Source organism: Clavispora lusitaniae (genome assembly GCF_014636115.1).
Source record: "Clavispora lusitaniae strain FDAARGOS_655 chromosome Unknown tig00000105_pilon, whole genome shotgun sequence".
NCBI classification, from domain to species: domain Eukaryota; kingdom Fungi; phylum Ascomycota; class Pichiomycetes; order Serinales; family Metschnikowiaceae; genus Clavispora; species Clavispora lusitaniae.
In genome coordinates, this window is record NW_027093978.1 from 1,039,040 (window position 1) to 1,059,426 (window position 20,387).

The window sequence follows — 20,387 nt, forward strand, 5'->3', positions numbered from 1 at the left end:
ACGATGTTGATGCGAACCTCAAGTCTGAATATTGGATCCTCATATATATAAGAAATAAGTAATGATACTATTATAAACATTATATAAGTGGTATTCAAGTTTACTGATCTACTACAAAAACTAGCTTTACTAGACTGGGTAGCAAATAATAAGGACTGCTCATACTATTTCCATACGAAGCAAACGTATTATGACTTACTACCAGCACCTATAACAATGCAAAGTCATATCATCCACTTAGTTGTATATCGGTTTCTGATAGATCGGCCATAAAAGTTAAGCACCAACCCATGAATCAGCAAATACTGTGTTGTAGTTTGACACCAATAGCTGAGTGGGGAACGAGTAGATATAATAGGAGCAGTGTTGAGCTGGATATTTACTTTTTTTTTAGATTGATGAAGCGTCATGGCCTGCCAATCCTTCAACACTTCAATGTTTCATTTCTCAATCTCATCCATACTTCGTTACTTTGTTACTTCAATACTTCAATGCTTCAATACTTCAATACTTCCTTACTTCAATTCTTCAATCTTCATCTTCCCTACTTCGTTACTTCAATACTTCAACACGTCAATGCTTCATTTCTTAAGTTCTTCAATCTTCATCTTCCATACTTCGTTACTTTCTTTTAGAATTTCGATGGTTTAGACAAGAATTCGGATCCGCAAACTCAAGCTACTAGAATAGCCACATCGGCATTGCTGCAACCTTAATTTAAACCCAATACCTTCTTTCTTGTACGCTAATTTATTCTCATTTAGTCAGCACAGAAGCGACAAAAATATGATGGTATTACCTGCAGTCTTTCGTGATATAAATGACCGTCTCGAACTCCAAGGATCTTGATGGTGATCTTATTGTAATGGCTCGAGTTTCAGCTTTGCAGTAACAAAAGCTTAATGGAGACCCAAAAGCGGAATTGCCTGCATTCGCAGTAACTGGTGTACGGGTGCATACCTAAATGTTAGCCTGGTGTATGGGTCTAACTCGTGTTTACTATTAGCTATGGTTATGGGCCACAGCTTAGGGCTCCAGACGGGAAAAAAAAAGACACGACAAGTCTTGGACGAAAATAATAGAGACGGGAAACCTTGGGTCCGTAGCGAATAGTGGATGTGTAGATTGCGAACCCAAAGCACCAAAGCAAGCCAAAGATGGAAAGAAAAGAAAAAAAAATTCCATCTCACATTTCGAAGCACAACAAGTCAAACAGTGCAGAACAATTGGTTGAGTTTTTTAACGCCCGTTACTTTACCTTGTCATCTGCCCCCATTGACATATTTAAGCGGTACTGTGTGCAGTGCCCCTGCATCCGCTTTCGTAGCCTTGTAAACATTTTTATCAACACGCGAAAGAAAGTTGAACACCTCATTATTTTGTTATTTCCGCCAAACATCAGAGCGGCCCATCTATCCGTTTGTTAAAGACGTATCCACCTGCTTATTGGTGTACTGGTGTTTTCGTTTCCCACCATTTCTTTCGCCAGCCCGGTGCCGTCTTTATATCCCTCAAGTCGTTTTCCCTTTTCGTTTTTTAACCCCACTCTTTGGGGCGCCTTCCGATATCGAATCCAGTGTGTTGTCTTTCCTGCAAAAGTATCTCCGGTCGAATTAGTGCCACAATCCAGCGAAACTCACAGAAGAAATTAATCTCGTCGCTGTATTTGTTTATCGCATATTGATGATTGTACGCTGATTCCCTTCTTCTGGTTCCCGTTCCACCGTTTTTTCTTTTCGTTTTTGGTTCTATCCAAACGTCCAACTCCAGTCACTCATTTCTTACTCCCATCCTTACTGCACCATGTCCGAAGACCAACGACAGGACGTTTCCAGCCCCAAACGTTTCTTCAAGAATATCACCTCGTCTCCTTTCCGCCTGCTGGATAGTCGGCAGTCCCCGACTCCCGAAGCACACAGCTTCAGGTCGCCGCCGCTGCCCCTCAAGTCTCCAGCGCATACCAGAAGTCATAGTCATGATTTTTTCCACAGGCGAAAACATCTGGATACGAACTGGACATCGTTAATTCCGCCTCTTCCCCTGAACCCAAACTCGCCTCAGCTCAAGGGCAATAATTTGGGTGTGCCGCCCAAAAACAGACATTCTATTGCCGTCTCCCCACCCGGGTCTAGAGATATTCCGGATATGCTCCAGCCTCTGCCGAATCCGCGTGCTGAACCCTCCTTTGGCAACGACAGACCTTCAGATTACACCATGAGTCGCAACGTGTCTAATCCTTTCATCACACCCCTGAAGAATCAGCCGCTGAATCTGGGCCAGGCCGTTGCCCCCAAACCACAAGTGTCTCGGACTCCCTCTCAAAACCCCTCGCTGCAAATGAATGTAGGGCTGGGCCGCACGCAAATGCCTGCGGGACCTCCGCCAAAAACCCCAGACCTGAAAATTGCCGCTCAAAGACTGTTTGTGTCTCCACACACGCCAATGGGAAATGCACTGCATTCATCGCATCCATCTGCGACCCGAAACCGTCAAATCCAAATGCCGGGTGACTCGCCATCACATCGCCGTCTTCCGACCGGCCCAGGTGGTGAGCCACAGCCATATACGCTGCCGCTTCCTCAAAGACAGTTTCAAATGCAAAGCCAGTCCGTTCAGCCGCAAAACCAACCCTATTCGCAGGATCGCTCCTCAGACTCTTTGGTTTCCACTCCAAACAAACCGCCATCTCTCCAGCGTAACCCCACAAGCAAAAGAAGAAAGGATTGCAAAGCATGTGGCCAACCGATTAGCGGTCAGTTCGTTCGGGCCATGAACAATGCTTACCATATTGATTGTTTCACGTGCTACAAATGTGGTGTGCAATGCTCCTCAAAGTTTTTCCCCCATGACATTACCGACAAGAATGGAAATGTGGTGCAAGTTCCTCTTTGCGAGTATGACTACTTCAAGGAACTAGATCTCATTTGCTTTTCATGTGACAGTGCTTTGCGTGGACCTTATATCACAGCCTTGGGCAACAAGTATCATTTGGAACATTTCAAATGTTCTGCCTGTGGCAAAGTTTTCGAGTCTGATGAGAGCTACTATGAGCACGAAAACAACATTTACTGTCATTACCACTATTCAAAGTTGTTTGCAACAAAATGTGAAGGATGTCAGTCCTCTATTGTGAAACAGTTCGTAGAACTTTTCAAAGGAGGAAGAAATCAGCAGTGGCATCCAGAGTGCTACATGGTATACAAGTTTTGGAATGTTTCCATCACAGCCGAATGTGTGGGCTTGCAAGAAAAGTTGGGTATCGAGTTTAATACGTTTCACATTGACGATATTGCGCCTGACGATCTACTTATTGTTGAACAGCAAATTGAAAATGCTGTAATGCAGTGTTGGCTAATTTTGTCAGGCTTTGAGGAAATTGCTGCTTCTTGTATCTCTGAAATGTTGCTATGTGCTTGCACAGGGAAGCGAAATAATGGTTTGTCCATGACAGGTCGTCTTGTGGTTTTTGTGGAGATTCTATTCAATGCCTTAGATTTCGTTCAAGGCATGTGTTTGATGCACAAACCCGAGAAACCATCTAACGAAAGTCATAATTCTGTGGCGGAGGAAATTTACTCTGTTGATGCGTTTGATAAGTTCCAAACCCTTCGCAAAGAACCTCGTAATATTTCTGGAAAATTAATGAGCTACTTGGCCATCTTGCGAAAGTCGAAGCAATCAGCAGCAACAGGAAGTTTCTCTACTGAGTTGCTTTCGGTGGTGACAGGAACTGCTCATTACTTGAAGCTTATGATCAGGATCGGACTTAATAACGCTTTGACTTTGAACAAGATCCGTTGCGACACTAGAGCTCTTGATGGATTTCTCCGCCTCATCAAAAAGTATGAAGAAGTCGACCCTATGGATAAGCTACAAGGTGATGCCCGAATTTCCATCAGTTCCCGTTTGGCAGTTCCTTATAATGCAACAGATTCATGCACTGCTTGTCTGAAGAGCATTGAGAAAGCGTGTGTCGCTTTCAAGAACCTGAGGTGGCATCTCAAATGTTTCGAATGTTCCAACTGTCATCGAAAATCCTCTTCGGAGTTCAAGGTCGAATCTTTTCTTTGGGGAACTGACAATCGAATCCTTTGTACCGAATGTTCACGAAAAGGAGCAGGCGAAGGAAGTGGATATGTTTCAGGATTTGTCAAAGTTAGCGATCTCTCGCAGTTAGCATACTTGTTGAAAATTGCGATATTCAGATCCAAGTTTGCAATTAATAAGAACGAGGCACCAGTGAATAGGACGGAGCTGGTTACATCCACGAGAATGACAAACATCGAAGAGGAGCCTTCGGAAACAGAAACAGATTACTCTCGGACTTTGAGTGATATCACATCATTACGAACAAAACGAGAGAGCCAGAAACTTTCTAATTCCATCAAAAAGAATGCCAGGAAATCCGTCATCCTAGAAGCTCCAGAAGCTGCAATGGCAAAGAAGTCCAATACAACTGAGGAAGGTGAAGAGCGTCAACGTCAAGCAAGCTCTGCATCAATGTTATCGTTTGTTCCGCTGGAGCAGGACTCTGATCAATTTGATTTCTCATTCAATAACTTGAAAATCAGAGACGATCCTCCTGATAGACAAACAAGCAATAATTTGGACCGAACCTACGATTTGTTGAAGAATGAAAAAGCGCTTACCTTGGATGATATTCCTAGAATTGTTGCTGCTGAACAAGCCAGGGAACAACGGCCAAATGCATACAAGCATCACAATTCCTTGTATCTCAAGAAGGATCAACCTTTGCGTACAGTCTCTGTTGCAAACGATGATGTCCGCAAAAGTGGAACTGGCAATGATCAGGTGAATAGAATTCCATCCTACTCAAAATACTACTCTGAATTGAGTAAAAATGACCATTTCATTTTGCAACATATAGCTGTGGAAGCATTATTGGAGATGAAGAGGTTTGGAAGAGAGGAATTAGTGAACATGATCCCTACGCGAAAGTCAGGTACATTTTGGGACAAGTTCAAATTTGGAGGTGGAGATAAATCAAAACATGTCGATGTTTTTGGTGCTAACCTCAAGGAAGTCAGCAAGAAGTACGGGGTTGACTCCGACTTAGGTGTAGGACCAGCACAATTGCGGATTCCGATTCTTGTTGATGATATTATCAAAGCTCTTCGTCAAAAAGACATGTCGGTAGAAGGTATCTTCCGGTTGAATGGTAATATCAAAAACTTACGTGAACTCACCGAACAAATTAATAAGAGTCCGTTGAAATCCCCTGACTTCAGCAAATATTCAGCTGTACAGCTTGCGGCACTTTTGAAGAAGTGGTTAAGAGAGTTGCCTAATCCGCTCTTGACTTGCGAACTTTACGACTTGTGGATCTCGTCGCGCAGAGAAAAAGACCCAGTTAGAAGCAAGAGAATTTTGCAATTGGCATGTTGCATGCTTCCACGAAGCCATCGGAACTTGTTGGAGGTTCTTCTTTACTTCTTCAACTGGGTTGCTTCTTTCGCAGAAATTGATGAAGAAACGGGATCGAAGATGGACATTCACAACTTGGCCACGGTTATTGCTCCCAATATTCTCTCATCTAAAGCTGCGCAAGACGGATCCGGTCTGCAATCGAGCGAGTCCCACTTCTATGGAATTGAAGTCGTCAATCTGTTGATTGAGATGAACGAGGAACTCGCAGTAATCCCGAACGATGTATGGGACTTTTACCAAAAGTGCCAATTCCCTGCGTCAACCAAGGGCGATACTTTGTCGTCCAAGGACATCTTCGGAACCATCAGCAAAGTATCGAAAGAAAACCCACAGTTTTTCAGTAAATTCATGGAGACTGAACCGCTGTATGGCCACCTGCAAAACTCCATCAAGAAGGGCCAAGCGGTTGTGCACAATCCAGTTTAATATCCCGTCTGGAATTTCACGCCACGGAGTGTATGTATAGTTAATGATGATGTCAATTTAATAATTTTGATTCACTTTCAATGGGTAGTTTAATTCAGAAGTGAATTGAGACCTAGGGGAAAGTATCTCGTGGACCATTCATGCCTGGATTCGAAATGACTACAATTGAGTTTTCGCTCCTATCTACCATTTTAATGATTGATCTGAGATTAAGTCTAACATTTACTAAGACAGCTTCTCCCAGAGTGGAACATTTACTCTTTTATCTCAAGAATGTATCTCCCGTGTCATGGCGAAAAAAGGCCAAATCGTTCTTACCTATACATCAGTACCATGTAAAATGATTAGATTTTCAAATCACACACACAACTGCTAGCAATTTTTAGAGTTTTTCCAGGCCAAAGTGTTCCGTATGCCCATTGTGTAAATGCCGGTGCCTTTATTGGGTTGAAAATGGGTGAATCGTCCGAAGTATAGACAGTTCTCAGTGCGAAAAAGACAAACTTCAACCATATGGCGCTCACAACAGAATCTCTCAAGGACATAATCCAGGAAAGACTTCAAGCCTCTCTCGTGCAGGTCGAGGACATGTCTGGCGGCTGTGGTCAGGCGTTTGCCGTGGTGATTGTTTCTCCCCTTTTCGCCGGGAAAAACAAGTTGATGAGACACCGTCTTGTCAATAGTGCCCTCAAGGAGGAGATAGCGGCGATCCATGCTTTCACGCAGAAAGGTTTCACGCCGGAGGAGTGGACGGCGCAAGGCGGGGCTCTCTGAGGCGAGGCTTAACGGGCTTAATATCATTTGAAAGAGGAGACACGGAAGAGGCTAGGACAGAAGAGGCTAGAGACAGAGGCCGGCAAAACACTTGGATGTGTTGCAGGTGCCAGATTGCACGGCAAACCAGCGGGATAGTTGGAAATCCGTTCTTATAAGAACTAAGATCAACGGGCCCTACTTACGGCTGTCGTTCATAGTAGTCATATCAGTCGACCTACATCTACATCATCGTCACATTCAAACTGTACAGCAAGCAGCGCTATCGGGATGCCTATGCGGCATGTCTAATTCATTTCTATCTAGTTCTGAAATATCCCCACCCTTCTAGAGTTATTAAACCAAAAGACGCCGTTTGATGTGTCTGTAACGGTAGTAGAGGACCAGCCACGCCACCACTAAAACGCCATATATGGCCAAAATCACAAACGGATAGAACTGGAGGCCCAGGACGCTCTGGTTTGCGATTAGCCCCACCAAAAACGGAAGCATGGCCCCGCCGCCGCCTCCAAAAGCGCAAATGAACCCAACACCTGTGGCATGGTACTTGACCGGCAAGATTTCGAGGGCACAAACTATGGTCGTTGGGAAAATGGGGCCGACAAACAAGCCTGTGACGAAAACAACAACGAAAAGAACCGCTGTGGCTGGGGTGAAGGCGAAAACACAAAAGAGAAGCTGGCCCAAGACGGACATGCCAATGTAGGTCCAGTTTGCTGCTAGTTCGCTAAGGAAATAATGTGCTGTGACAAAGCCCAACCCAATTCTGCCTGCGGTCAAGCCTGTCCAGAATGTGGTGGCCATGTAGGATGCCTGCTTGTACGGGAATAGCTTGATCCGAACCAAGAACGTCACTAGCCATGCGCCAAAAGCGACTTCAGCGCCGACATAGAGAAACATGATGGTGGAGAAAAACCACACGAGAGGCGATTTGAGTGCGGAGCTGAGTGACGCAGACAGATCTGAGTCTTCCGGTTCCGAATATTCGAAATGGTTTTCGGAATGCGTATTGGCACCCAAAAGCGTGGCCGAACTTGTGCTTTCTTGGTAGTCTACAGAAGTGCGGGCGTCGGGAGAGTCAGAGACAGCATGCTTGTGGTTTCCCGAGTTAGTAGAGTCTGAGACAGCATGCTTGTGATTGCCCGAGTTAGGAGAGTCCTCGACCTCAGAGTTTTGATTCTTTCCCTTTAGTTTGTCGGCAGAATATTCCTCCACCCTAACATGGACATACGAAGCATCGCTGTCTTGCGACTCCTGGTCAGCCTTGGACTCTGCATTTCCTTCACCCTGCTCTCTTCTTCGCTCCTCGTTGAGGAGAACTTGGAACCGAAACTTGAGTGGTGTTTCGTCTCGAAACGTCACCGCAAAAAACACAAAACACGACGCAGCCACTGCCGTCAAGACGACATAGTATGCGTTCCACGGCCATGGGTTTTTCTTGCGCTCCACCAAATGCGTGATGAGAGGTGGAGATATCATGCATCCAATCCCATAGCACCCATGCAAAATGCCCAAAAGCTGGTTCGAGTCCACCAAGTTGCCCATCCATGCGTTCAAGCTCGCGTCCAAGGACCCAAAGCCGATGCCGCTGAACACGTAGCCGATGACAAGAACGAAATACGGCGGTTCTAGACTGGCAACTAAGTAAGCACTCATCATACACATCGTTCCCATCATAGAAACGCCCTTGTAACCCAACGCACGGTGAAACTGCTCGGAAAGAAGCGCCATGGCAAAGTAGCCCAGAGTCAGCGCTAGAAAGATGTATGACGTGTGAATGTCATTAATGTGATAATGGTCTTGGAGCTTGGGAATTAGAGTGCCCACGGTCTGTTCCGCCAACCCAAAGAGAATGAAATTGCAGTACGACGCGGCAATTTGAAACTGGAGCCTTTTGCTGTGCCGCCAGTCGGAAGAATCAATGAAGATCTGCTGGCCACAGAATTCGGTGTAGTATTTTTCGCTAGGCGGAAGTGAAGCTAGCTGAGCAAAGTCTGGTTTTTCTTCTGGCCTTGGAGACCCGAAATCGTCGAGCTCAACTTCCATATAGTTTTTTTTATTCTTTTTGTTTCGTTATTTCGGTCTTGCTGTCTCCGTTTGAGATTCGAGTATTCGTTAGGAGATTGAGATTCTCCACACATTACCTAATAGCGTATCCACTCCATGCATACTGTATGCATCTCCATGTTAGGGGTCCACCGAACCAAATTTTGCAATGGAATGAACGACTCACGTTTTGTTTGAATTTTATCTTGTTGAGATAAGGTTCAAGATTTTTGTTCAACCATCTTTTAATCGACTCTGCGTGGTGTCAGAAAGCTCATCTTTTTGCTTTGATATCGACGTACTGGTAAACTTACTATAGTGTTAAGATGACCGATCTAATTCGAAGATGACCGATCTAATTCGAAGATGACCAACCTAATTTGAAAATGACCCACTTAATTCGAAAACGACTGACTTAATTCGAAAATGACCAACTTAATTCGAAGATGACCGACCTAAATCCAAGATGAATTCTCCATCAATAGGTTTCACTAAATTTTTTTACTTTGTACATCTGGCTTCTCACGATGGTTAATATCTAACTTGATAGAACAACGAACATGCAAGGCTCATATTGTAGCCCTTTTCCTTTTTATGTGACAATCCAATGTAATGAGTATGTAAAATTCTATTCATTGTCCATCTCCCGAATGGACTTTTACCTACGAAATTGGCGCTCAATATTGAAAGCCTTTGACTAGCAGCATAAGATGTTTTAAGAATACGAATAACTTGGATTTAACACTTTTTTCTTTCGAATTTTACCTGCTACTATCGGAGGAATATAATCTGCGAGAAGTCGCAAGCCTTGAAATTGTCAAGCAATGGCTGATGCACTGCAATGCAATATAACGTCACTCTCTCTGTGTTGCTAAATTATCAATGAGGTTATTTAGCATACGATTTGGTGCCCCTTTTCGCTTCTTGTGGAAAATTCAAATTTCTGTTGGTGTTTATGTATTGTTCTAATCTGTCAGAAATGGCCAATGTTCGCAAATTACCCATGTCTCTCAGTACCATTCCGGCAAAAAATTATTACCATATTTAGCAAATGGCGCTAAAAGTATACACATGACCGATGAAAGATTTAAAAAGATACATCTCTCTCTACTGTCTTATCGTTTTTCTATTTCTTCAGACTTATATGCTCTCCTAGAAAACCCCGTAACCAAGCCTCCTTAGCTTAGTGGTAGAGCGTTGCACTTGTAATGCAAAGGTCGCTAGTTCAATTCTGGCAGGGGGCATGGTCCGCGCAAGTGGTTTAGTGGTAAAATCCAACGTTGCCATCGTTGGGCCCCCGGTTCGATTCCGGGCTTGCGCATTTCTTTTTTCGATCAAGAATAAGTTTCTCCACACAATTTTTTTTTCTCTTCAATGCCTAGCCCAACGTCGAAGAGAGCGGTTTCCGCCGCTACCAAGGCCAGTATGTCTTTTTCGTTTCCGTCTTTCAGCCCCTTCTAACCCCAGTCCAAAAACTCTATCCTGTTAAGTTAGCTGACAGCTCATGGGACAATACTGGATTGCTTTTAGATTCGTCTTCCGATTTCGAGGAAACAGACCAATGCAAGATCCTACTTACCATTGACTTGACCCAATCGGTGGCAGATGAGGCCATTGCGAAAAAAGCCAACATGATTGTCGCTTACCACCCATTTATATTCCGGGGTCTTAAGCTGATTACCCCAGCAGACCCACAGCAGAAATCGTTGATCCGCCTAGTGCAAAACAACATCAGCGTTTACAGCCCCCACACTGCAGTGGACAGCGCCAAGGGAGGCGTCAATGACTTTTTGGCTGAAGGAATCTCTCAAGACAGGAAAGTCAAGTCGCAAGAAGTGATAGACCCAGATGCAAACGAAGAAGGTTGCGGGATGGGCCGCCTTGTGACTTTGGCAGAGCCAGTTCCACTTTCGCAGCTAGTTGACAATGTCAAGCACAGTCTTGGGTTGAACCATGTCCAAGTCGGTCTCGGCCGGAACCAAAACAAAAACCACCCAATTAGCACCATTGCCATCTGTGCTGGGTCGGGCGGATCGGTTTTCCGGGGAACTAAAGCAGATCTCTACTACACGGGCGAATTGTCCCATCACGAGGCGCTTTACTTTACGGAAATGGGCTCTTCTGTGATTGCATGCAATCACTCCAACACCGAAAGAGCCTTTTTGAAAGTGTTGAAGGAGCAATTACTTGGAGAGCTTCCGGACGCAGAGATTTCCATCAGTGAAAATGACAAGGACCCCTACGAAACGTGGTGATCTGCAAATACATAATAGAATGAGAAGTCAATGTAACCCGACACTTGTATGCCGAAAGCATAAATCATATCTATAAGTACCAAAAATTGATTTACTCCATATTCTAAAGCAATGAAAATCCAAACTGTGGACCAGAATCGTACTGGCAAGTGGAAGCATACAATCAACCATTGTAGTAGCCGACAATAATCGGGCTCCATTAGAAAACGTACACATTGTCACAAAACCTTTTCCATATACTAGATAACAAAAAAACGAATAATTAATTACTATGTCATAGTTGTAGCACCGGATACTGAAGCAGTGAATTTATGACATTATGAAGTAATGTCTTATGTTGCTACTATCAGTAGCTTTAGTCGTCGCCAAATAAAGATCCTATAAGTTCGCCAGCGCCATGAACAGCGTCTTCAATCATGCCCCCAACTTCCAGAGCCGCATCTTCAACGTCTTCCCAGATTTTGTTCACGCCTTTGAGTGCTGAAGTCTCTCCTTCAATGGTGCCCGTTTTCGATTCCAATTCTGTCTCCGTCTTTGTTTGCGTTGTGGCAGTTTCTAGCACGGTGTTTTCTGTCTCTGTCTCAGTCTTTGTCTCGGCTGCATTTGTGTCAGTCTTTGTCTCTTCTGCCTTCGTTTCCGTCTTTGTCTCCGGCTCCTCCGTCTCATTCGCTCCCTCAGACTCTATTTTTTTCCGCCCCCATAATGCATCCACGGTAGCATTGCGCACCAAATGATCAAAATCAAACGGTACGTCAGGATACGACACTTCATCTGTCCAATCATCGGGCAAAAGCTGCTCGGAAGAAATGGCATAACCTCGTGCACCTTGACTTGTGCCATTATTAGGAGCAGGATTAATGCCGATACTTTCACACACAATGTTGTAGACGTCCGTGTTGGCAAAAGGAAGCACCTTCTTCTTCTCGCCGAGCCGAGAGTCGAAATACGGACCTTGCGCCACGAAAAGCGCCCGCATAAGCATGTGAGAGTTATTGTAGCCATGGACCCCTTTTGGCTTGTACTGTTTGTCGTTCTCCTCAAACTGCTTGTGGGTCGTAATAGAATACCCAACGTCGGGAACAATCCAAAGCGGCGCCAAGCGGTAATTGAACAAGTGGTCCTTTTCTTGTCCTCCAAAGTTCCACTCACGTGGCATATCTTCAACACGATATAAGGTGAAGTTGTGGATGCCAAGCTTGGCCATGTTGTTGCTGATATCCTCGTATATGGAGTCCACAGAATATTCTTTCTTTGGTCGGAGCCCGTACAACGGCCAGCCGTCCACGTGCCCGATTTTGGCCGTGTCCACAACATCGTCAAGGAAAAGGAGCCGTTCGTTGCTAGTAGGTGCCATGCCGTGGTCACTCACCACAACGAGGTTGACAATGTGGGTCAAGTTGCGCTCGGCTAATGCCGCAGCCATCTGTGCCACAAAGGCGTCCACACGCAGCAACGCGTCCTCCAACTCGGCGCCGCTCACTCCATACCGGTGGCCGTACTGGTCGATGGTAGGCACGTACGTCAAAACGAGTTCGGGCCGCTTCTGATCCTCAAGATCAAGCCACCCCATCACCCTGTCCACTTTTGCAGCCAAGGGTTCAGTGCCGTTGAAGTGGTCCACTGCAATTGGCCCATTATCTCCGATCGTGGGCACTTCACTGCCTGGCCACATGTGCACAGCGGACTTGACGCCTTGGAGGGCAGCTGTGGTCCAGATGGGCTGGCCGCCACGCCAAAAGTCGGGATCCAAGCCATACAGCGGGTTTGTGTTGATGAACTGGCGCTGCAAACGCGGGTCGAAAAACGTATTGCCCACGATTCCATGGTCTGCCGGATAAAGCCCCGTCACGAGCGTCCAGTGGTTGGGGAAAGTTGACGACGGGAACGACGGCGTCATGTAGGGGGCACCGTACTCCTCTATCATCATGCGGTGGAGCGCAGGCGTGGTTTCTGCGGAGATGTAGTGCGGGTGGAATCCGTCTAGCGACACCAACACCGTGGACGGGCGGAACGTGTGGGTGCCGTTCGAAAGCACATGCAGCGTGTCGCCCGTCTTTTGCAGCCTGGGCCGTTGCCGCCAGAAGAAAAGGAGAAGGAGCAACACAAGGGCAGCGGCAAACACCAGAATGGTACGGTTGAGTTTCTGGTTGATGCGGCGGATCGCATAGTCGCGTAGCTCGCGCCGGGGCAAGTCGGTCTCGTCGTCGTCGTCGATGTCGAAAAAATCCGAGTCTTGCAGATTGTTGTCTTGAAAGCGGAAGAACCGTTTGGCCTTGTCAACGAACGTGGGTTGTTCATGTTCGTAGTCGAACGAATCGATGAACGCTGTGTTTTGTGGGCCGACGAAAAGATCGTCTGGCTCGTCCAAATCCGTCACAGGCACATCTGCACGATGGGGGTATTGGACAGACATGGAAGGAATGCAGAAAAGTAGAGGATAACGAAAGAGAAGTAGGTAATAAATAAAGCGCAGTGCGCGAATTAAGATAGCGCGAAGAGATAGGAAGACAGAGACAGAAAAGATAAGACAAAGAAAGGCGAGAGAAATCGAACATGGGGAGACGAAAGATTTTGGTTTACAATTGAGAAAGAGACGGTAAGCTGACTGGTTTTGCTTCTTTTTGCTTCTTTTTGCTTCTTTTTTTGCTTTTTTTGCTTCTTTTCTTCATGAGTCAAAAAATATAGTCTTGGCTAATGCGAAGAGCTACAGGACTTACATATTGTTAGTCTGGAATTTAAAGAAAGACAAAAATGTGCAAGAAAATCGTAGCGGTGCATTAATCGGAGGAAAGCTTGATATATTCTATGGTTCTAGTCCGCAAACTTCAAAATTAGGATTGTTAATTTATTGTGGTTACCGATTTGAAAAGTGCTCTCGCAGTCTAAAAACTTTGATTAAATCGGCTGTTTATGTGACTTAAGGCGAATGTGTCCCAAATAAATGACGAAGAAAACTGATGGCAAAACGATTATAGTAAACGGTTCATTCACAAAATGAGACAAGCATACATGTCTAGTGCGTAGTTTATGAAAACGAATAACCCAAGTTTTCATAGATCGCCACATCAGCTGATTAGAACTTCCTTCAAGTTCAATGCCGTCTTGGAATTGAATTCCAACTCAAGTAATTGCCTTGAAAGTCATAACATTGAAAGTGCCGATAATAATCCAATAACTGTAAATCTGTCGTTCCAGATAAAACGTGAGAACCCAAGCCGGATAGAATATCAAACGTTTTCTGATCTGCTGTTTCAAGAAACGCAGTGCCAATCCCAGCCTCATTCACAACTGATTACATATAAATATCAAGTTCCAAATTCCGCTGCATTAGTCGAGTGAGCGATCTAACATCCATTTCCCCAAGACGATCACACAAGCATACAATCCGCCATTGCCACCATTGACCCATCCTCAAAGCTCTGAAAGCAAAATCTCGAGTAAACGCCCTCATGCTCGAGTAAACACCTCATATACGCACCACGGGCGATTTTTCTCTTCTGGGCCTGTCCCGAGCCCGATGCACTTTTACCCTCAACGCCATCAACTTGTCTTCACGTAGATCAGCACGCGAAACCCGGGCCTGGCACCCTGTTACTGGGCAATTGATTTGCAGATGCGCTTCCAACAGCTTCATGATATGTTCGCGTTCAAACACATGTCCACATTTGCGGGAGATCATGGGCTCCACAAAGTAATTCAAGGAGAGCGGGTCTTTGAGAGATATCTTGCCGCCGGCCACGGCCAACTCCTCGTTTTCCTGGTCCTCCGGGATCGGGTCTTCTGGATTTTCAAGCACAAACTGGGCATTCTTGAGATACTGGTACATTGAGTCTGCCCGGAGAATTTCGTCAAAGGAAAGCTTGTTCGGACCTTCAAGTGTCTCGTGCAACTCATCCACTATGCGATCAGCAAAGTTGGCCTTGTCCACATCCTGGTACACATGGTAGTTGGCGAGACTCAAGTCCTGCTCGTGTCTTCTGCTGTCGACAAACTCACGATGGGCCGTTTTCAAGGCACTTTGGAGCGTCTGGAGCCGGAACTTGGCGCCAAAAAGCTGCACGAACGACGTGAGCTGCGTGTTGAGGAAGCGAGTGCACTCAGGTTTCGGGACAAGTTGCGGATTCGATCCCACGTAATCTAGGTACTGGTCTGTGGTTCTTTTGAGCATGAGAAGCTGGTCATCGATCTGGTTGAGAAGCAGCACCGACGAGAATTCCGTGTTGACACGGAGGCTCAGATGCACGGGGAAATAGCGGGGAAGATCCGTGTCGAAGTTGGGCGTTTCCATGGGATGAGATATCAGGTAGAAATTGAGGTTAAGATATTGAGGTTAAGATATTGAGGTTAAGATATTGAGGTTGAGAAATTGAGGTTAAAATTGAACGTGATTCCGAGCGGTGATTTGAAGATTCGTCGGTAGATAGAAGGTCGAGTAATGATCTGCAGTCTGCAATTATAAGTGTGTTGTGTATCTCTAGTTCTTTATTTTGGTTAGTATGGACCACATACAATACCGATGCGATGTCTGCGTATTGCACTTTTAGCTGGAGAAGCTCATGAAGCATCGAAAACGTCAGAATTTTGACCCGTCAGAAATTTTGACATTCTTTTGTCTGGAGATGGAATTACTGGTATGCTGAGTGATGTTTTTTTGCCTATTGGAAGACGGTGCCATAGTCTCATGTGCCCAAATATGCTTGTGCTCGAGTTGCCAGCTTACTGTTCGATCCGAATACTACGGTCAGTTAATTTCTCCAGCTGACGGTCCGTAGTTGTTGTAGCTATAAATCTGATAGACCCACAAAATTTGCTTGGCCTTGATTCAATTTGACATGAGTTCAGAGAAAAGGCTACATGTATGTCCACTAATTGGAAGACTAGTCAGAAGTCTCTTCACAAATGTAACTTGACTATACGTATTATCTAGAGACTACGCGATGTTCGAGAGCAGGATCTACTTTCAGCTGCAGACGACTTAGTAAGAAAACAAGACGTTGGGTACTATAAGTTGAACTCATTTGTTCGCCCAGTTGAACGAGTCCCAACTACTGAGAGACACAGATTCGTAAGAGCCCCACCAAACCTCCTATAAGCCAGTTATATTATCTATGTATCTATCGTTAGAAAACGTCGCCCTGGTCGAACATAGCGTCGGCCACCTTGATGAAACCTGCAATGTTGGCACCCTTCAACAAAGATGGCAAGCCAAAGTTGGTCTCCTTCGTGTACTTGACCGCAGTCTCGTAGCAGTTGTCGAAACACTCGTACATGATTTGCTTCAACTTGGAGTCCACCTCCTCTCTGCTCCATTGAACTCTCTGGGAGTTCTGGGCCATCTCCAAGCCAGAAACAGCAACACCTCCACAGTTGGCGGCCTTGCCTGGCGCATACCACACGCCCTTTGGTCTGTTCTTCTCGAAAATCTCAACAGCTTCGGCAGTCGAGCCCATGTTGGAGCCTTCCGCAATGTAGATGCACCCAGCATCCACCAAGGCCTGGGCCTCTTGACCGGAAATCTCGTTTTGGGTGGCAGAAGGCAAAGCCACATCCACCTTGCCCACATGGGTCCAAGGACGGGCGCCTTCAAGGTACTCGACCTTGGCCGCAGTGAAGGCAGAGTACTCTTCGATGATCTGCGACAAGTTCTTGAACTTGATCTTGGCCTCAGCAATGGCCTCCACTTGTGCTGGCGTGACACCGTTGGGGAAAATCAACGTGCCCTTGGAGTCGGACAAGGACACAACAACTCCGCCCAACTCAATCACCTTCAAAGCAGCATACTGGGCCACGTTACCAGAACCAGAGATGGCCACACGCTTGCCCTTGAAAGTTTCCGAGCCCTGGGTGGCCTTCTCGATCATCTTCTCGACGTAGTAAACCACACCGTAACCGGTGGCTTCGGGTCTGATCAACGAACCGCCCCAGGTCAAGCCTTTTCCGGTCAAGACACCGGACCAGTTGTTTTGCATGGCCTTGTAGGCGCCGAAAAGGAACCCAATCTCACGGCCACCCACACCAATGTCTCCTGCTGGAACGTCGGTGTCTGCGCCAATGTATCTGGCCAACTGTCTCATGAAGGCCACACAGAAACGTCTGATTTCGGCGTCGCTGCGGTTCTTGGGGTCAAAGTCCGAGCCTCCTTTGCCGCCGCCCATCGACAAGCCGGTCAAGGCGTTCTTGAAAATCTGCTCGTAGCCCAAGAACTTCAAGATGGACAAGTTGACTGTAGGGTGGAATCTCAAGCCTCCCTTGTATGGGCCCAAGGCGGAGTTGAACTGCACACGGTAGCCATTGTTGACTTCGATTTCGCCCTTGTCGTTTTCCCAAGCGACACGGAACTGGATCACCCGCTCAGGCACAGAAACAACAGGAATCACCTTCTTGTACTCTGGCTTTTGGGTGAAAAGAGTGGAGTCCTCAAGCGCAGAGAACAATTCGTCGTAAGCCTGCTGGAATTCGGGTTCGTGGGGCAAAACCATGATGTTTGTCTAGAAATTGTTTGGTGGAAGGTTTTTTTTTTTCGGCCGGGAGGTTGCTCTTTATATTCTCTAGGCTCGGCATTCTCCACCTGTCAAGGATGCAAAAGCGTGCACGGTTCCAGCGACCGTTGTTCTCTGCAGAACGGTGATGCAAGTAAATGAGTCAACGTCCTGCAGACTGGCCCACCTTGCTTGATCTCCAGCCAATCACATACGCCTTCGCCACTTCGAGTCGCGGCCCTGCAGCGGGCCGAAAACGCCTTAAGATCTCTAGTCAATCATATGGCCCGTGCAAATTATGCAGAAAACTGCTCCGATATCGGGCTGTGGCATCGGAGCTGGAAATTTATTCCAGCAGCGGAATTCTGCATGGTTTATTCTGGGCGACAGAACATCGGTCGGTCTGATGTTTGGCCGTTTTCTGATGGCCAAGATAGGCAAAAAATGTGTTTGGATCCAGACTCATGCTATCTTGGTCGAATCCGTCCCGGTTTCCTCAATGCAATTGAGCCAATAGGGTCTAATCGAACAATGATATACGCTAATATCCAACAATTCAGTACAATTACGAAAGAATAAGACGAGATTAAGGCCTTGTCTTTTTTCAGTCGGACTTCTGGAAGCAGACCTGGCAGATAAGGCTAGCGCCCCCACTCGGTTATCGATAAAAAAGTATTTCCAGACTGCATTAAAACTGACTTTTAGCAGTTGAGCAGGCACCTGAAAATTGCCTAGAGTCATGCTACTTCATGATCATTCGTTTAAAAGGCAATTCCACGAAAACTTATATATTGCAGTAATGGAGCTCACAATTGTCATGGTTTGAATTGATCTATTGGCAACACACCTTTGACTGCAAATCAAATCACTTCAGAACATGGCTTATTGGACACCTTTGCCTCGGAGTGCTCCAAACTCAGATAATTTATATGTTCAGTAGGTTAGTTAACACTTCTTCAAAGAGCTAGGAGAGCTTCTTGAAAATTACTAGTGTTGTGAACGATGTATTTCTTTTGATTCTTGGAATCTCTTTCAATTGTATGGCCGAACTATGTAACCATTTGTAACGTCAAAAGATAACCGGACTCAGTAATTCCAAAGAGATGTTCCATTGTCTGCTGAAAAGACTACGTGGTCTGGATAACTCTGCTTCTCTCGGCCTTTTCATGACTTTAAATGCACCACAAAGGTGGCGTAATCTTCATCTCAGATTAGTGATCTAGTATCATCCATTCATGGATATCTATTTACAGTCTACTCATACACACGCATTCTGTTGGCAATACGCTCATCCACCTCCAATTCTTGCACCCATTCGCTGTTCTTTGCACGGCCTCTTTCAACCCATTTCTTAGGCCAATCCAACTCCTCTTCCTTGCCCAAGAACCGGTCTTTGAACTCAAAGGGCCTCGAGCGGCCGTAGATGATGGGCAATGTTTTCTCCGAGACCTCTTCTGCCATTTTTCTGGTGTTGAAGTATCTGTAGATTTTTCTTGGGATGTTCATGAATCCACTCAACTTCGGAATAGCGAACACAGACAATGGTTGTTCAAATAACACTGGCACGTTCTTGTCGTTGCGGATCACCTCTGTGAAATCCAATTCGGGAGCCAAAGTCCCCGAGGCGTAATCGGCCGGCTGGATGTATGGTTTTGGCACCGGTTCTTGCTTTTTCTGCTCCGCACCTTCTTTCTGGCCGAAATCCTCAACTTCTTCAGCTTTGCTTTCGTTTTCTCCCTCTGGCAACTCTGCAGCAGGCTCAGGCACAGGTTCTGCGGGTTTCTCCAACGGTCCCAAAAGGCCCTCTTGAACACCGTTCATGTACTCTTTATAAGTGCCTCTACCCACGCAAATGACACCACCAGCATGCAAAATATCATTTTCGTCGTCCCTCACCGGCTTGACAGGCTCGGCCACTCTATAAAGCCCAAGCAAGTCCACAGGAGTGTACATGTCGTGGCGACTGACATAAACCTCTTGTTCTTCTTTCTTTGGGGCTTTTTTGAAAAGATTGCGCACGTCCTCCTTGAAGAACTTAGTCCATGAGCGGTTGTATGCTTCCTTCTTGGCGTCTTCTTCCCTCTGTCGCTGTTTCTCCACTGTCTGCTTTCTCAAGTCTCTGATTCTCTCTGCCACCTGAGACCGGATGTCGCCCTGCCTGTTCTCAGTATAAACCTCGAAATCGATCGCAGCAGCGTTCAAGAGAGGCTTGATGTACTTGCGGAAGTGGCTCATTGACTGGTCAAGAAAATCGTTGGGCGGAGGAGCAATGAAAACCGATACTTTGCGAGGAAGACGTTCGGTTGGGTATACTTCTTTGCTCAAAGCTTCCACCTGCGCCATGTATTTTTCTCTGATTTTCTTCTGCTGTTGCTTGTCGTAGTAGATACCTCCTCCAATAGACGCCAACACGGACCAGAAAATCATCCAGTTTCTGGACGGAAGCGAAATGCGAGGAATTCCCATGGCCCGGAGAGCTGGGTTGGACCAGCTTTTTTTGACTTTTTTCGCCGCATCAGCATTTTTTGTGCCTTCTGCTTTCGTAGCAGGGGCGTTTTCAATCTTGTCACCCGGTTTGTTGTCAGACATGGCGATGGACAAGATGAACACTAATGAGCTGAAATCTTTTGGTTTTGCGTTGCATGCACACCAGCATCTCCACTTTTGGCCCACTGAAATAATATGTACAAATGATGGCCGAAAAATTCATTAGAGAGGGCTGAAAATGATAAGGAATGCCTTAATCTTTTTTGAAGTATGGGAGGAAGTACAATTTGTCAATGGCGTGGCTTATATCGTAGTCGTAAGAATTAAATAGTCCATTGGTTTTCGTCGCAGATGATCAGCCGGATATGTGCTTCATATTACGCTAATGGGAGCATGGGCGGCTCAAATCGATAACTAAACTGGGATAGCAAAAAATCTAATACTACATTCTCTCAATTCACCGAAGTTACAC

The 20,387-nt window shown here is 45.9% G+C and overlaps 9 protein-coding genes and 2 non-coding genes across 12 annotated transcripts; 6 read left to right on the forward strand and 5 right to left on the reverse strand. All coding sequences in view use genetic code 12, as the record gives it.

The window, feature by feature from the left end:
• Nucleotides 1-964: 964 nt before the first annotated feature.
• FOB63_003490 (uncharacterized protein) lies at nt 965-1,427 on the forward strand (the record flags this gene model as incomplete). The annotated part of the gene is made up of 2 exons (XM_066102327.1): nt 965-994; nt 1,140-1,427. The coding sequence occupies 2 exons, from the start codon at nt 965-967 to the stop codon at nt 1,425-1,427; spliced, it is 318 nt and encodes a 105-aa protein (XP_065958347.1).
• A 376-nt stretch (nt 1,428-1,803) lies between these two features.
• On the forward strand, nt 1,804-5,874 carry LRG1 (Lrg1p; the record flags this gene model as incomplete). Its single annotated transcript, XM_002615384.1, has 1 exon — nt 1,804-5,874. The coding sequence occupies one exon, from the start codon at nt 1,804-1,806 to the stop codon at nt 5,872-5,874; it is 4,071 nt and encodes a 1,356-aa protein (XP_002615430.1).
• A 513-nt stretch (nt 5,875-6,387) lies between these two features.
• Nucleotides 6,388-6,648, forward strand: FOB63_003492 (uncharacterized protein; the record flags this gene model as incomplete). Its single annotated transcript, XM_002615383.1, has 1 exon — nt 6,388-6,648. The coding sequence occupies one exon, from the start codon at nt 6,388-6,390 to the stop codon at nt 6,646-6,648; it is 261 nt and encodes an 86-aa protein (XP_002615429.1).
• Nucleotides 6,649-6,984: 336 nt separating this feature from the next.
• Nucleotides 6,985-8,694, reverse strand: FOB63_003493 (uncharacterized protein; the record flags this gene model as incomplete). The annotated part of the gene is made up of 1 exon (XM_002615382.1): nt 6,985-8,694. The coding sequence occupies one exon, from the start codon at nt 8,692-8,694 to the stop codon at nt 6,985-6,987; it is 1,710 nt and encodes a 569-aa protein (XP_002615428.1).
• Nucleotides 8,695-9,866: 1,172 nt separating this feature from the next.
• Nucleotides 9,867-9,938, forward strand: FOB63_005596. The gene has a single exon. It is a non-coding gene; the product is annotated as a tRNA-Thr (tRNA).
• Nucleotides 9,939-9,944: 6 nt separating this feature from the next.
• On the forward strand, nt 9,945-10,015 carry FOB63_005597. Its single transcript has one exon. It is a non-coding gene; the product is annotated as a tRNA-Gly (tRNA).
• A 53-nt stretch (nt 10,016-10,068) lies between these two features.
• NIF3 (Nif3p) lies at nt 10,069-10,949 on the forward strand (the record flags this gene model as incomplete). The annotated part of the gene is made up of 2 exons (XM_002615381.2): nt 10,069-10,095; nt 10,146-10,949. The coding sequence occupies 2 exons, from the start codon at nt 10,069-10,071 to the stop codon at nt 10,947-10,949; spliced, it is 831 nt and encodes a 276-aa protein (XP_002615427.2).
• Nucleotides 10,950-11,304: 355 nt separating this feature from the next.
• On the reverse strand, nt 11,305-13,362 carry FOB63_003495 (nucleotide diphosphatase/phosphodiesterase; the record flags this gene model as incomplete). 2 transcript variants are annotated; one of them, XM_066102329.1, is made up of 2 exons in its annotated part: nt 12,266-12,289; nt 12,334-13,362. In XM_066102329.1, 2 exons carry the CDS (start codon nt 13,360-13,362, stop codon nt 12,266-12,268), a joined length of 1,053 nt encoding a protein of 350 aa, XP_065958348.1. The 2 variants fall into 2 exon arrangements, with proteins under 2 accessions (XP_002615426.1, XP_065958348.1); XM_002615380.1 differs by having other exon boundaries at nt 11,305-13,362.
• Nucleotides 13,363-14,415: 1,053 nt separating this feature from the next.
• Nucleotides 14,416-15,237, reverse strand: MMS21 (SUMO ligase; the record flags this gene model as incomplete). The annotated part of the gene is made up of 1 exon (XM_002615379.1): nt 14,416-15,237. The coding sequence occupies one exon, from the start codon at nt 15,235-15,237 to the stop codon at nt 14,416-14,418; it is 822 nt and encodes a 273-aa protein (XP_002615425.1).
• An 832-nt stretch (nt 15,238-16,069) lies between these two features.
• Nucleotides 16,070-17,428, reverse strand: GDH3 (glutamate dehydrogenase (NADP(+)); the record flags this gene model as incomplete). The annotated part of the gene is made up of 1 exon (XM_002615377.1): nt 16,070-17,428. One exon carries the CDS (start codon nt 17,426-17,428, stop codon nt 16,070-16,072), a length of 1,359 nt encoding a protein of 452 aa, XP_002615423.1.
• A 1,254-nt stretch (nt 17,429-18,682) lies between these two features.
• On the reverse strand, nt 18,683-20,017 carry TIM54 (Tim54p; the record flags this gene model as incomplete). Its single annotated transcript, XM_002615376.1, has 1 exon — nt 18,683-20,017. One exon carries the CDS (start codon nt 20,015-20,017, stop codon nt 18,683-18,685), a length of 1,335 nt encoding a protein of 444 aa, XP_002615422.1.
• Nucleotides 20,018-20,387: the final 370 nt, after the last annotated feature.